General features: G+C 37.6%; 3 protein-coding genes across 4 annotated transcripts in view; 1 reads left to right on the forward strand and 2 right to left on the reverse strand.

Moving 5' to 3' along the window:
• Window positions 1-3,363, reverse strand: part of inppl1a (inositol polyphosphate phosphatase-like 1a) — a 27,175-nt gene extending 23,812 nt beyond the window's left edge. The window contains exon 1 of the mRNA XM_089121577.1: window positions 3,036-3,363. Within this exon, the coding sequence (XP_088977703.1) occupies window positions 3,036-3,175 (140 nt within the window). The 5' untranslated portion in view covers window positions 3,176-3,363. The remainder of the gene's footprint in view (window positions 1-3,035) is intronic.
• Window positions 3,364-4,581: 1,218 nt separating this feature from the next.
• folr (folate receptor) lies at window positions 4,582-10,506 on the reverse strand. The gene is made up of 5 exons (XM_039670077.2): window positions 10,346-10,506; window positions 8,958-9,072; window positions 7,088-7,276; window positions 6,852-6,987; window positions 4,582-4,976 (listed from the first exon to the last, which is right to left on the reverse strand). The coding sequence occupies exons 1-5, from the start codon at window positions 10,363-10,365 to the stop codon at window positions 4,705-4,707; spliced, it is 732 nt and encodes a 243-aa protein (XP_039526011.2). The 5' UTR covers window positions 10,366-10,506; the 3' UTR covers window positions 4,582-4,704.
• A 239-nt stretch (window positions 10,507-10,745) lies between these two features.
• On the forward strand, window positions 10,746-13,821 carry anapc15 (anaphase promoting complex subunit 15). 2 transcript variants are annotated; one of them, XM_039670084.2, is made up of 5 exons: window positions 10,746-10,885; window positions 11,715-11,836; window positions 11,917-11,976; window positions 12,064-12,201; window positions 13,043-13,821. In XM_039670084.2, the coding sequence occupies exons 2-5, from the start codon at window positions 11,717-11,719 to the stop codon at window positions 13,088-13,090; spliced, it is 366 nt and encodes a 121-aa protein (XP_039526018.1). In that variant the 5' UTR covers window positions 10,746-10,885; window positions 11,715-11,716; the 3' UTR covers window positions 13,091-13,821. The 2 variants fall into 2 exon arrangements, with proteins under 2 accessions (XP_039526018.1, XP_039526019.1); XM_039670085.2 differs by having other exon boundaries at window positions 13,013-13,151.
• The last annotated feature ends 1,054 nt before the right edge of the window (window positions 13,822-14,875 follow it).

The raw sequence follows: 14,875 nt of genomic DNA on the forward strand, positions 1-14,875 counted from the left end.
AACTCACTCTCACACACACACACACCTTCTTACTCTCTCTCATACACACACACACACACACACACACACACAAACTTGCTCTCACACACTGACAGTCGCTCAATCCCTCATACAGTCACACACACACACACAAACCAACTCACTCTCTCTCTCACACACACACTCACTTTCTTACTCTCTCTCATACACACACACACACACACACACCCACTCACTCTCTTTCTATCACACAAACAAACTCACTCTCACTCACACACATTCACCCGCACACACACAAATTCACTCACACACAAGAAAAAAATATGAATGTATGAATTGAGCGTTCTGAATAATGGCCTTATTCCCAGTGAACGCTTCCTGTGTGTCTGGTAATGACAGTGAGTGTGTGTGTGTGTGTGTGAACTCAATCCTCAAAGTATAGATGAAGTATAGATGAAGTATTGATGAAGTATTGATGAAGTATTGCAATGCGGCGTCAGTTTTGTTGATGTGAGCCTCAAGGAGAGGGAGGGATCAGACAGAAGACCTAGACTAAGTCCAGTTTCAGATGGTGTGATGATCAATCTCACTGCTGAGTTAAGCAGATCCAGGGACGCACCGATATGGAGATTTCGGACGATACCGATCGGAGGATAAATCTAAATCCAAATTTTTTTCTATAATTTTGAGAGTCTGATTACAAACGCAAAAGTCGTTAAAAGCCAAGTCCCAAACACACACTTATAATGTCATGTAGCCGATACGACAGAGTTGCACTACTTATGACGTGATTTCAATCATATTTCAAGCAATTCATAATCCTCATGTTGAACAGTCGCATCTGAGGAGTCTCAGCTGGAGGAAATAATACATTATTTGTCAGCTTTAATGTATCGTTCACATTTTCCTATCAGGCCGATAACGATAACATTAAAGGGTTAGTTCACCCAAACATGAAAATTCTGTCAGTATTTCCTCACCCTCATGTTGTTCAACCCCGTAAGACCTTCGTTCATCTTCACAACACAAATTAAGATATTTAAGATATTAAGATCGCTCCTGCATACTAGTCCATAGGCTTCTTGCTGGCATCGAAAAGTCATTAAAGACATCGTTAAAATAGTCCAAGTGACTACAGTGGCTCAATCTTAACTTTATCAAACGACGAGAACACTTTTTGTGCACCAAAACTAACAAAAATAACGACTTTATTTCAACTATTCACTTCCTTCTCCATGGGCCTGTAGTCAGTTAACGTAGTGTGATTGCGTAAAGCTACGTCACACGTAGGCTCACTATTGGCCGACGCTGGTCATGTGTGTGATGCGTGTGACGTACAATAACAGAAGCTTACGCTATTAAACTAGTAACCTGACTCGCGGCACAGGGAGAAATAAACGAATAGTTAAAAATAAAATCGTTATTTTTGTTGTTTTTGTGTTCTCGTCATTTGATAAAGTTAAGATTGAGCCACTGTAGTCACTTGGACTATTTTAACGATGTCTTTAATGACTTTTCGATGCCAGCAAGAAGCCTATGGACTAGTATGCAGGAGCGATCTTAATATCTTAAATATCTTAATTTGTGTTGTGAAGATGAACGAAGGTCTTACGGGGTTGGAACAACATGAGGGTGAGTAAATACTGACAGAATTTTCATTTTTGGGTGAACTAACCCTTTAAAAATGATCATTATCGGGCCGATACCGATATGGTGACCGATATATCATGCATCCCCTAAGTTGGACCATCTTTTTATTTCATTCACACAAGTAGAAATGCTGAGTGGATAGAGGAGGCTTAAAGATAGTATAGATTTAGATGTAATCAGTCAAGTCATCAAATCTGACCCAAGTAGAGTGTAGATGAGGAATAATATCGGACCTAGAACCGAACCCTGAGGGACACCTTGCTTCAGCGGGGCAGTAGGAGATCGAAATCCTCTATTGAAATGTAAAACTGACAGTCAATCAGACAGATACGAGGAAACAAGAAACGGCAACGCCGGAAATCACAACATGCGAGTAGTACATAAGCAAGTCTTGGCAATAAAAACCTCATTCAGTTTTTCACAGCTGGTGTGAGATAGGCACCAACTGCTTAAAATAGTTCATCTGTTGTGCCAGTCCACACACACACACACAGAAACCTGTTCTGGCTTGACTATCCCAACAGACACACGTGGATCTCCTGTGTGTGTGAGGAACATCTCGAGCCCTTTGGTGGACCGCCCACAGCGCCGTGACTCAGAAATGTGAGCGTGTTCTGACGCGTAAAAACACCCGCTCGATTTCCCAGACTGCATTTCAAAACCAAAACACAATCAATCAACAGGCTCTGGAGAAAAATATAGAGCTAGACATGTGCTGTATACTTTTTTTTTACTATTATTCCTAAACTCTAGGGCTGTGTGGATTCCAGGTGTACCAGATGTGGGCCGACACTATGTTGTTTGAGAACCGATCTCAACCAAACATGCATTACAAAGAAATGCATGCATTTACAAGGCTTTTCCACGCACTTCCAGAACTGTTTTCCAGGACCATCGGACACGCTACTGGCCTGTTGCTCACAGTGGAGCATGCAGTTATTTTTATGCACGATGAGGTGGAGGGCAGACTGGTCACGTGACCTTTGCGGCTCCCGCGTGCCAACTCAAGTGTTTGGATAAACTCGTATGTAGAAGTGAGATTTACAGTACACAAACCCTCATACCGCTTTTGCTTTACAATACAACCAAACTAAACTATTACGACACACATCATAAAACACAAAGCTTGAGTTGGTGAATAGTGATCATTGATAATAGTGGGCACTAAGCCACTTTTAAATAGTCTAAACTCTCAAATTCAACTTTAAAAAACAATCTGTTGCGCGTGCATTCATTTCCAGGCACATTGACTACAACGCGTCGCTCGCTTTCAGCGTAGACAGGGTGGGAAAGCAAGCAAGAAAGAAAGAAAGAAAGTTCACAAACAACTAAATATAGTGTGTATAAATAACGTAAATATAGTGTAGATAAATAGCGAAAGTGTAATAGTAAAGCATGAGTCTTACAGCACGCATAACGCGTAGGCGCCGTTGACGCTCTCGCTGTCCCGCACCAGGAAACTCCCATCGCGCCCGGCTCGCGCGAGCAACTCCTCCGCCGCGGCGCGACTCAGATCCCGGTGATACCACACACTCGCTCCGGCCATCGCGGAATCACGGAATCCTCACAAAACACACACTCCCGGATCCACTGCGAATTAACGCGGCGCAGGGGCCGCGCGTCAGCCGCACGCACGCACCGCTCGGGCGTTTAAAGTTTTCAGAGTTTCTCCTGCTTTCCTGTTAGTTCCTGAAAAACCTCCATGAGAGAGAAAACACACACAACAGCAGCTCACATCCAACAGCAGGGGCGCACGGAGACACGGCGCGCGCGCACACACACGCGCGTCCGCGCTATAGGTTTTTTTTTTTATTTGTATGATTTATTTATATTTTTTATGATACAGTTTGTTTATCTGCACCATAAACAGTGAAAGGGATGTTTGTCAGCGTGGTTTTATTGTGTTCGCTTTATTCAACAGGAACAATGTAATATTGTAAATTAGTTTTAGAAAATAAGATATGTGATGGCTGGTGTCAATTTGTGCAACAACGATGGTAAATAAAATAAATAAATAAATAAATGTGTGGTGTGGACGTGCGCGTGCACACACAGGCGTGTGCCATGGTGTCTGACGCACAGGGGCATGTTGTCACATAATTAGTTCTCAATGAATATCTCTTAGGTTTTGTGTTGTTATTGTGTTCGCTTTACTCAACGTAATATTGTATGGAAGACAGAATTGAGAAAATATGTAAATATCTATCTATCTATCTATCTATCTATCTATCTATCTATCTATCTATCTATCTATCTATCTATCTATCTATCTATCTATCTATCTATCTATCTATCTATCTATCTATCTATCTATCTATCTATCTATCTGCCTGTCTAATAATTATATAAAGTATATATATATATATATATCATAAATTCAGCTATTTGTAGTTTTTTAGTTTTAAGTGAGCTTTTAATATTAGTATTTGAAAAAATTCTAAAACACATTCATAAATATATAAATAAATGAAATAATAAGAAAATAAATAAAGAAATTAATGACTTGATTTAATTTAATTAATGTTTTCCTTCATTTGTTATTTTCTGTATGTTTTTTATTTGTATTTATTCATTCATTTATTTGTACATTTATTCATTCCCACATGAATTTATTTCCACATTTCTTTATTTTATGCATTTATATATTTGTATTTATTAAATTATGCTGTTTAAACTTAATATTTATTAGATAAATCCAAAGACTTCCCAGAGAGGTTTAACTATTATAATCTGTATTATGAAATGGATCATATACATTCATATATTAATAAAGCATATTTTATGTATTTAATCTTACTTTATTTGTTTTTATTATGTTACTGTGTGCTTGGCCAGAGCTCACTTGTAAATGAGAGATCTTAATGTGGTTTCCCTCGTTATAATAAATAGCTAAAGGTAATAATTGAGAAAAAAAAAAAGCCACATGGATTACCAAATGAAACAGGCCTAATATTAAATTCAAATGTTTTATTTCAAATCTAACATTTATCCGCACATAACAGAGGGGAATGTGATGCATTCTGGGGGATTTTGACATTCATCAGAGAGAAATAAGTCCAGATGTTCGAGGTGTTTTCAGCGCAGCATCATCCCGAGAAGCGCAAACACACACACACGCAGGCCTGTTGCCATGGCGACCGTCTCCGCATCACCCCTCAGGTAGTATTCGGCCACTTTCTTGTTAGGGTTGGCTCCCTCGAACCACATCTGCATGCAGCGACCGCTGTCTTTGCTGAGCGTCGTGAACTTGTAGGAGTTGGACCAGATCTTCTCACACATGTCCTGAGCGCTGGGGAAGACCTCGGTCCAGCGCCGGCACTGAGAGTCTTTCGGACAGCGGTTCGTGCCTGCAGGGTTCAGAGAAACACAGATATTGTCATTTAATGCCCTTTTAGAGCAGGTTTTCCTGCTTGAATGTTGATTATTCTCCTCATATTCTCTATCGTTGCGGCTCCTCTCTCCCCAGTCTGTCAGTAACGCTCTGTTTAGCTCATGAAGCCCCTCCTTCTGAAAAGCACACTGTGTTCTGATTGGTCGGCTGGAGCAGCGTGTTATGATTGGTCGAGTGCTTTGAGTGTGTTTAGGAAATGTCCCGCCCCTTTCCGTAACCGCCAGTTTCAACCATAGACTGTTTTTTTTTTTTTTTTTTTTTTTAAACGTTTTTTTATTTTATTGTTTTATTATAAATTACAAAAATTAGTCAGATACTTTCAAACACTTTCAAATATAAAGGTTAACAAATTTCTCATATCATAAAATATAAGCATCAAAAAAGCAACAACAAATAGACATAAACACACAACCATAGACTGTATAAGAATATGTGTGTAGTGTGTGTGACGTCGTCACCCGTAGTGTTTCTGAAGCCCAAAGTGGGCGACCTCTAGTGGCCAGAGGAGGAACTGCAGTTTAACTCACTTGTTGCCGACTAACTAACAAACTCAACCAGGCCCCGCCCCTTTATTCTGCGCATGAATTATTATAATGAGGAATATTGTGACGTGTTCCCGGAAGAAACTCAAGACCACAATGGAGGCGTTTCAGGAGTTCAGAAACACTCATATAGAGGAGAACTGGAGCGCGGGGCACAACCTAACACGGGGTTAAATGTAACACGGACGTTTTACGTATTTCGTCAGGATCAAGCAGGATGTCTTTCTGCTCTTTTTCTCTCGCTGCCAGAAGACGGTCTCCCGCGGATTTGCGGAAAGTTTTGATTATATTTCGTGAAGATACTGGACAAAAGTGTTTTGACACCATGAAAGTAATTTTTTTCATCATAGGTTTTTTTTTCGGTTTCTGAGTTGGGTGTATACGTTTCCAAATCTAACTTTATATTGCCTTAATCACTGTCTTGTTTGCTCAAACATAGCTCCGTTTTGAAACATGTCAGCAATTCCTAGCGACTGTTAGCTAGGGTTAAAATATGTAATACACAGCGGGGTTAGTTGTAACACAGTGTTACAAACGAGCCTCCAAGTGTATAATGATAATCTAATGAAAACACAACTTTTCAGGTTTGAGTATACATTTAACTTTGTTAGACTTTCACAAACAATGTTGGAATTTAAAATGTTTAAAATTTAGTGTAATATGAATGATAACTCGTTTATTTATTAAAAATATGGCCTGTTTTTTTAATGCAATAAACCCTTTAGATTTTTATTTTAAGCTCATTCGTATTATTATGACTGTTATTATTATTAGCATGCAGCTGCCACACACAAATCTAATTTAATTGCAATTGCAATATTTTATTATTTTATTTATTATTATTTATCGCAAAACTGTGCAGCCCTTTTCTACGTCTCTATCTATGATATTGATCCACAATAGACGGATGATTGGATGAGGGATGGATGTATGGATATCTGTCATTACAGATGCACAAACAATATCAAACTATACAATTAAAATAGTCCTGAATTATGTGTTACAACTAACCCCTCTGTCTGTTACAATTAACCCCGCATATGGGCTAAGTTGTAACATTTGCACTTCTGTCTCTTTCAGTGCAACTTTATGGAAATGGTAGGTCCTAGAAAAAAACTTTAAGTGTTCATTTGTAGCAGAGATTTCTAATTATTTTTTAATTAATTGAGCCAAAACCAAAATGCGTTAGGTTGTGCCCCGCTCTCCCCTATACACACTGAAGAGAGAGGGATGTGTGATTTCTGACCTGTGTGTGAGTGTGTGTGTGTGAGAACAGTGTGATGTCTGACCTGTGCTCCAGTCCCAGCCCTTGTGCCAGTTCTCTTTACACGTGTAATCGTTCTTACAGTCGTCGAACCATTCGTTACAATCCTCCACACACAGCGGCACGTCCAGGATACGCTCCTTACGCCACGACTCACTCGCCTACACACACACACCTAATGAATGAATCTGTCTCTACACACACTGCTTGTGTGCGTGTGTGCGTGAGAGAATGAGTGAGTGTGTGTGTGTGTTTGTGTACCGTCTGAATCCAGGGCCCCAGGTGTGGTGAACACTCGTAGAAACACGTGTCCTGGATGAAGTGCTTCTTGCACGAGTTGCTCATGATCCCGCAGTGATTCCAGTTGAAGTTGTAAAGATACGACTGATCCTGATGAGCTTCTTCTGTGGTGTTCGCTGTGCAGCAGGCGTTGTCTTTCCATGGGGAACACTGACACACACACAGATTACACTAAACACATTAACATTTATTTGTATAGCACTTTTCTCAGTACACATTGTTAAATCTTTTGAGCTGTTGAGGCTACGTAACGTCTCGTTCCCTCCTCTCAGGGAACTACGGATATGCCGAGTAACCAGAGACGTTCCCTTATCGAATCGACATCAGATATGGGGAACGCCAGCAGTGTGAATGATTGGCCGGTCCAGCTCGGACAGAGCCGACGCACATAGACATATACACTAGACGTCACCTTGGATACGGCAGTTCATTGGAACGAATGCGTCAATAGAGCCGCCATCTTGAAACAGGGGAGCCCCTCCACTTTAATGCATCAGCGTCAATGTAGTAGACACAGGTCTAACGGAAATAAAATCACCATAAATCATCATGAATGTGATTTTTCTTGTTTTTTTTGGTTTGTTCCAACGGTCAGACATGTATTTATCATTGATTACAGAAAAAAAAAAAAAAACACTCTTCCTAGTTCAGATTTCATCCGTGAACATCATACGCTGCACAAAAGTCCGCCACCATCAATGAATTCGAAGTAAAGGCAGAGATAGCAGCGTTACCAAGCTACTTCCTATGACAAGACCCCTGTTCCAAGATGGCGGCGGTTTTGACGCATGCTTAGAACCCCCAGGTCATAGACATATACACTAGACCTCACCTTGGATATGGCAGTTCATTGGAACGAATGCGTCAATAGAGCCGCCATCTTGAAACAGGGGAGCCCCTCCACTTTAATGCATCAGCGTCAATGTAGTAGACACAGGTCTAACGCAAATAAAATCACCATAAATCATCATGAATGCGATTTTTCTTGTTTTTTTGTTTGTTCCAACGGTCAGACATGTATTTATCATTGATTCCAGAAAGAAAAATTTTTTTAATTTTTTTTTTTAAAACATTCTTCCTAGTTCAGATTTCATCCGTGAACTTCATACGCTGCACAAAAGTCCGCCACCATCAATGAATTCGAAGTAAAGGCAGAGATAGCAGCATTACCAAGCTACTTCCTATGACAAGACCCCTGTTCCAAGATGGCGGCGGTTTTGACGCATGCTTAGAACCCCCAGGTGAGGTCTAGTGTATATGTCTATGGCCGACGCAGAGGACTGGGCGCTAAGCTATAGACTATCAGCGCGCTCACTCCCCCCTGGTCAGGCACTGGACCTGCTATAACAGTATGAAAAGACACGACACAAGACGGTAAATCATTCACACAGAGTCCTGGCTGGCATGTTCATTTATAGATCAGTTCGTCTATAAATAAATGCAGGAAAGTCTGTTTTAAGGTCTGTTTCTGTCTTTCTTGATCACATGACCACATCTTTCATAGCAATTAGCCATCTTATGGGATAGACTTTGACTACGGCTCAGATATAGTAGATAGTCAGACTTCAGATAGACGTCTAAATCAGACCGTTGCACAAAGCACTGAAGACTCTGACTATCTTAAGTAGGACTACACTGCAATGCATCCAGTGTGTGTGTGAGTGAGTGTGTTATACTCAAAATAAACCAGTGATCAGTGTTTTTTAAAAATGACTATTTTTTTCTCTCAGTGCGAAGAACATTTCAGTGATCTGACTGGATGTTGGCGGTTGTGAATGGCAGCTGGTAAAGAAGGTTTATTAGTAAGAGTCTGGAGTGTTGAGTCTCGTGCCTGTTGATACAGCGCTCCCTCGGCTCTCGGCTCAGAGATCTGGTGTTTCCCATCCATACACATGTTGAGCTTATCCACAGAAGACACACTCGACACCAGCGCTATCAGCAATAGACTGAGAGAGAGAGGGAAGGAGAGAAAGAAAGAGAGAGAGAAGGGGGGAGAGAGAGGTAGAGAGAGAGAGAGAGGGAGGAAGAGAGAGAGAAGGGGGGAGAGAGAGATAGAGAGAGAGAAGGGAGGAGACAGACAAATCAGTGAAGATTATTTCAAGGTGACAGAGCAGATATTCTGTTCTCATGTCCTTCTGAATGTTACAGTTACAATAGAAAGTTACAATATTTAGGCAAGAGAATGATCTAGAGGAAATAATAATAATAATAAATATAGAGCTAGTGTGTGTGTGTGTGTGTGTATGTATATAAGTAAATAAATAAATTGAATTAAAATATATATTTTTTTAATTTTTAGTTAGGAATATCTCACGCAACTAGAAATATTAGTTAGGTAATGATCTATTAATATATTAAATTAGATTAAAATACATTTATTAATACAAAATATGACATTTTAAATTTTAATAAATTAAATTTTAATACATTTTAAAATGAATATTTAAATATTTCATTAATATAATAAACAATAATTACATTACACAACATAGTGAGTGGAAAAAGTTCAATACAAAACTAATTTTAGATTTACTTTATTATTTGTTTCAGTGTAGGCTTTAAACTGCATGATTGTAAAAGATTCCTAACCAGCAGCTAAAGCTGTTAGTTATATAAATACACTGAAGTCCAAATGTTTATTTCTTAAAAAAAAAATATATATATATATATATATATATATATACACATATATATACACACATATATATATGAAGAGTTCAGATGCAAAAGCCTCTAAGTGCCATTTGAAATTTTCTTCTAGAATGATCATTTTTATCAAGGTTGTATGTTTAAGTTCAGTGATTTCACTTAAATGGCAATGATAATTACCTATTAATTGTTGTTTAGGTGAAATTACTGAACTTAAATATACAAGTTTGACAAAAATCATCATTAAAGAAGAAAATTTCAAATGGCATTTAGAGGCTTTTGCATCTGAACTCTTCATATATATATATATATATATATATATACACACACACACACACACATTATTTCTATGTAACTACCCCTAACCCTAATCAAATGACATTAATACAAAACAAAAAAGAGACGCATCAGATACCGAGACCTTCTCAAGTTTATCTTCATTTAAACTTTTCATGCATTTGTTTTTAAATTAGCGAACAAGCATAAAAGAAGCATCGTAGCTCTTGGACGCGGATTAATAGAACTGATTAAAGATGGAAAAAAGTAGATTTTACTTTCATAGAAACATACCTTGAAGATAAAAAGCCCATTTCGTGTAGAGTTAAAGTTGAGAACTGCTAGTATCGTCCTCGCTTCAGCTGAAGTGTGTGAGCTGTGTCTCTCTCGATCAAAGTCCTTTAATGACTCCTTGAGGAGCACGACTAACAGTTATAGTAATGAGACACAAACCACCAGCAGTATCAGCTGCACGGTCACTGCGACCTTATGGACTCATAACTCATAATAATTCGTGCACATCTGTCCTTTTCAGCACATGATGCACTAGATACTAGAGATGCAGTTAAGTTTGTACTTAAGGTTTATTGAGTGTTCAGTCAATCTTCAATCACATTAAGGTTTGATCTGCTCGAGGGACTCGCGTGATATGGATATCACATGACGTGAATACGATTTTAAGTAACTCGTGCATGTTTTTATACGCTCAAATTCAGATTTCTGAAAGTGAGGCGGAACTTAAAATTGTGTGAGGGTGTTTCCGAGGGGAGGAACTTCAAGTGCAACACCAGAACCCGCCGTGTGTTTACATTTGAACTTTCTGCGGACCTGCAGGTAAATAAAATATATAAAAGGCTCTCGTTTATAGATTTTATTATTTGATTCATCAGCAGCCATGCTATTTGCACAAGTGACCGGAATACTGTGTAATTATTTTCAGTGTTTTTATGAAGAATAAGTAACCTTTACAGAAACAGAAAGTATGAGAAATACCGTAATACTGACATTGATTCATATTAACTGATATTTCCACTATACTACGTAATAGTACTTGTGAAGTAATGCCATGCATGTACACAGGTCTTTAATTTGACGTTTTTATGATATACTATGAGTGACATTCTTATAAGTTACATTTCTTGGCACCATAAATACCATGTTTCGCTTGTGCTAATGGTAAAGTTAATCCCACATGTGAAAAACGAGGTATAGGTTTGTTTTAGTACTTTATAAAAATATCATAAAAACAAGGTATTACTGATTTACATGTGATAAAACATTGTTCTATCATTTACAGCTTGATCAAATACCTTTCTAAGAATACTACGGTATTTTATAATAATCATAGTACGTGTGAAAAAACGTGATATTAAAACATGTTTGTGTGTGTGATTCCACATCATAGCTACTTGTATAAGAATACCATGATGTATGATAAAAAAAACTCAGGTATTGCATTACCATACTAGTATGATTTTATACATTTCTTTGCGTATGATGTAAATGCATGGCATCACTAAAAAAATAACATGTTTTTTCCACAAGTACTATGGTAATACCACATATGAAAAACATAGTAATTTCATGGTGTTTTTAGTGATGATTTCCGTACTATTCTGACATATATTTTGGTATAATCCTGTGTGTGTGTGTGTGTGTCCAGAGATGTCCACCCTCTTCCCGTCTCTGTTCCCGCGTGTGACAGAGTCTCTGTGGTTTAATCTGGACCGTCCGTGTGTGGATGAAGCCGAACTACACCAACAGGAGCAACAACACCAGACCTGGGTCAGTGTGTGTGTGTGTGTACTACAGAACGAGTATGTGTGTGTGTGTGTGTGTGTGCTGATTAAGCTGTCTGTCTTCAGTTGCAGAACATCTCAGAGAAAGACAACAACCTGATGCCCATCGGGAGGCCCATCTTTGAGGTGCGCGTGAGAACGAACGCATGATGTTCAGATCCGATCCCTGAGAATATAATACAACATCTAACATGTTCTTCACATTCTTACCAGACCTTCGATGAGGAAGAGGAGGAGGATGATGAAGACGAGGAGGACAGCGAGGAAGACTCAGAGGATGATGAAGACATGCAGGACATGGACGACATGAACATCTACAATGAGTTCCCTGATGACGGAGAAATTAATGAGGTCAAGATACACACACACACACACACAATCAAATGTGTTTCTTCTAAGAACAAAAGAACTACACTGAAAAAAAAAAACACATGATTTATCACTTTATTTCTTTGTCAAATCAACTTCAGATAACATCATATTACAATTTTAAGTTGATTAAACCAATCTCCTTCATTGTATTAACTCAAAAATATTTATTTCAGTGAGCTCAAAACTTAAGGCAACCAGGTAATTTACTTTTTAAGTTAAACCAACAATCATTTTTACAGTATAGTGAATATAATGTGTATATGATGATTAATTCTGGTTTGTGTGATAAAGGTTACAGGAATAACGTCAAATAATGATAGATTTGAAAATAATATCCTAATATATAGTGCCATTGTTATATTTATAATAAATGAAGAGTTCAGATGCAAAAGCCTCTAAGTGCCATTTGAAATTTTCTTCTAGAATGATCATTTTTATCAAGCTTGTATATTTAAGTTCAGTGATTTCACTTAAATGGCAATGAAGATTACCTATTAATTGTTATTTAAGTGAAATTACTGAACTTAAATATACAAGCTTGATAAAAATCATCATTAAAGAAGAAATTTTCAAATGGCATTTAGAGGCTTTTGCATCTGAACTCTTCAAATATCACTGTTTTTCATATTAAATGAATACGTAAAGGGATGTTTTTAGGGTAGAAAGTCATACACACCTAGGATGGCTTGAGGGTCATGGGCTAATTTTCATTTTAAAGTCAACTACTCCTTTAAATCTGCTGTTGACCTGATAAAGTTCAGTTTTGAAGAGATCTGAGTTTTGATTTTAGGTGAATGACGTGAGTGTCGCTCACTGATAGGTCGACATGGAAGGAGCCGATCAAGACCAGGACCAGTGGATGATCTAGGCCGGATCCATCAGTCAGATGATAAACCGGAGCTGGTGACGTCTGGAGTGTCGTGAAGTGTGTGTGTGTGCTGCTGAAATACTCACAGGACTGTTATTTATACGCGTCACACACACACCGTCAGCTCAAGTGTTCAGTGTTACAAAAGAACCACTTCACTGCTAAAATGCGTTGTCTTGTTTTCAGTCCAAAATATCTAAAAGTTCTTAAATCGAGATGTATTTACTAGATGAGTACAATGCTATAAGCTATTATGTCCTGTTTTCCGGGGAATTAATCAAAATTAAGTGATTTTTGCTTTATAAAAAAAACAAATGATCTGCAAATGTGGAAAGAAAGATGTGCAAATTCAAACAGAAACTAGATTATTGGCAGATCATTTAGCATCAACTCACTTCATTTTTATTAATTTCCCCTGAAAACAAGACTTAAAGTCATTTTACTACTTCACTAAGTTAAGAATTTCTAGATATTTGGACAAAAATACTAAGTCAGAAAAGCATTTTTTGCAGTGTTCTCCTAAAACTAGCACTTGTCACAACATGAACTTTTGTCACTTTAAAGGCTTGTACAAAGTGTTCAGTCGGTCAAATATAAAGTTATTGAGTTACTGGGCATTTCTGCGTGTCATCCAGGCGAGTTCATGAGTCAGCACAGAAACACTGACGGCTTTATCCTGCTGTTTGGATCATATTTCTTTGTGGTTGTAAATAAATTTGTAGTCAATTATTCATCTTGTGCATATGGTCGATTTGTTAACCATCCCATTTTAATACAAGCATCAGGAACACTTTACAATAGCGTTCATTAGTGAACATGAACAATACTTCTACAGCATTTATTAATATTAATTTCAACATTTCCTACATTATTAAAATCAAAGGTTGTATTTGAAGAGTTCAGATGCAAAAGCCTCTAAATGCCATTTGAAATTTTCTTCTTTAATGATAATTTTTATCAAACTTGTATATTTAAGTTCAGTAATTTCACTTAAATGGCAATGATAATTATTTAAGTGAAATCACTGAACTTAAATATACAAGTTTGATAAAAATTATCATTAAAGAAGAAAATTTCAAATGGCATTTAGAGGCTTTTGCATCTGAACTCTTCATTTGTTAACATTAGGTACTGCACTGTGAACTAACATGAACCAATAATGAACAGCTGGATTATTAACTAACATTAACCAAGATGAATAAATGCTGTAACACATGTATTGCTCATTGTTATTCATGTTAATATGAACCGTATTGTAATGCGTCACAGAATCATCTTAGTTTGGCATCTTTAAATCATTCAAGACGTGACAGGTCAAATTCTGTCATCATTTATTCACCAAACCTGCGTGATCTCTGCTCTCACATCTCATTTGCATTTGTGTGATGTACATATGATGCACAAATACATGTCACACACACAAAGGTTTGGGATATACCAGTGCCTTTTACTTTCATGATATGGAAATATTAGCCGTAGAGGTTTAAAAGGACACGAGAATCTATCTCAGTATATGTTTTATGATGTGCTGATGATCACACCAACTTTATGGCGTAATTCGCTTATTAAATCACAAAGGTTTAAATAAATATATGTGCTGCATAATTGACTGTCCTTTTATAAAGAGAGTTTTCCACCAAGATAAAGTTTGAAAATAGAATTAAGAATGAATTTTAGTATTGGAATTTTACACTATATTATTTTAGATTATTTTTCTCAAATACTTTTATTTTACAGTGAAATATTGCAACCATAATATTCCTTTGTTTAATATTTAATAATTAT

The sequence above is a fragment of the Pimephales promelas genome, chromosome 16 (assembly GCF_988280905.1).
Source record: "Pimephales promelas chromosome 16, fPimPro1.hap1.1, whole genome shotgun sequence".
Lineage (NCBI taxonomy): Eukaryota > Metazoa > Chordata > Actinopteri > Cypriniformes > Leuciscidae > Pimephales > Pimephales promelas.

Excerpts from the sequence above, each read along its gene's own strand:
- folr (XM_039670077.2), bottom strand. The coding sequence starts at position 10,365 with ATGGGCTTTTTATCTTCAAG. Across the intron at positions 9,073-10,345 it reads ATGGGCTTTTTATCTTCAAG|TCTATTGCTGATAGCGCTGG; the intron begins GTATGTTTCTAT and ends TCTCTCTCTCAG. Across the intron at positions 4,977-6,851 it reads GGGCTGGGACTGGAGCACAG|GCACGAACCGCTGTCCGAAA; the intron begins GTCAGACATCAC and ends TGAACCCTGCAG.
- anapc15 (XM_039670084.2), top strand. The coding sequence starts at position 11,717 with ATGTCCACCCTCTTCCCGTCTCTGTTCCCGCGTGTGACAGAGTCTCTG. Across the intron at positions 11,977-12,063 it reads TCGGGAGGCCCATCTTTGAG|ACCTTCGATGAGGAAGAGGA; the intron begins GTGCGCGTGAGA and ends CATTCTTACCAG. Across the intron at positions 12,202-13,042 it reads ATGACGGAGAAATTAATGAG|GTCGACATGGAAGGAGCCGA; the intron begins GTCAAGATACAC and ends GCTCACTGATAG.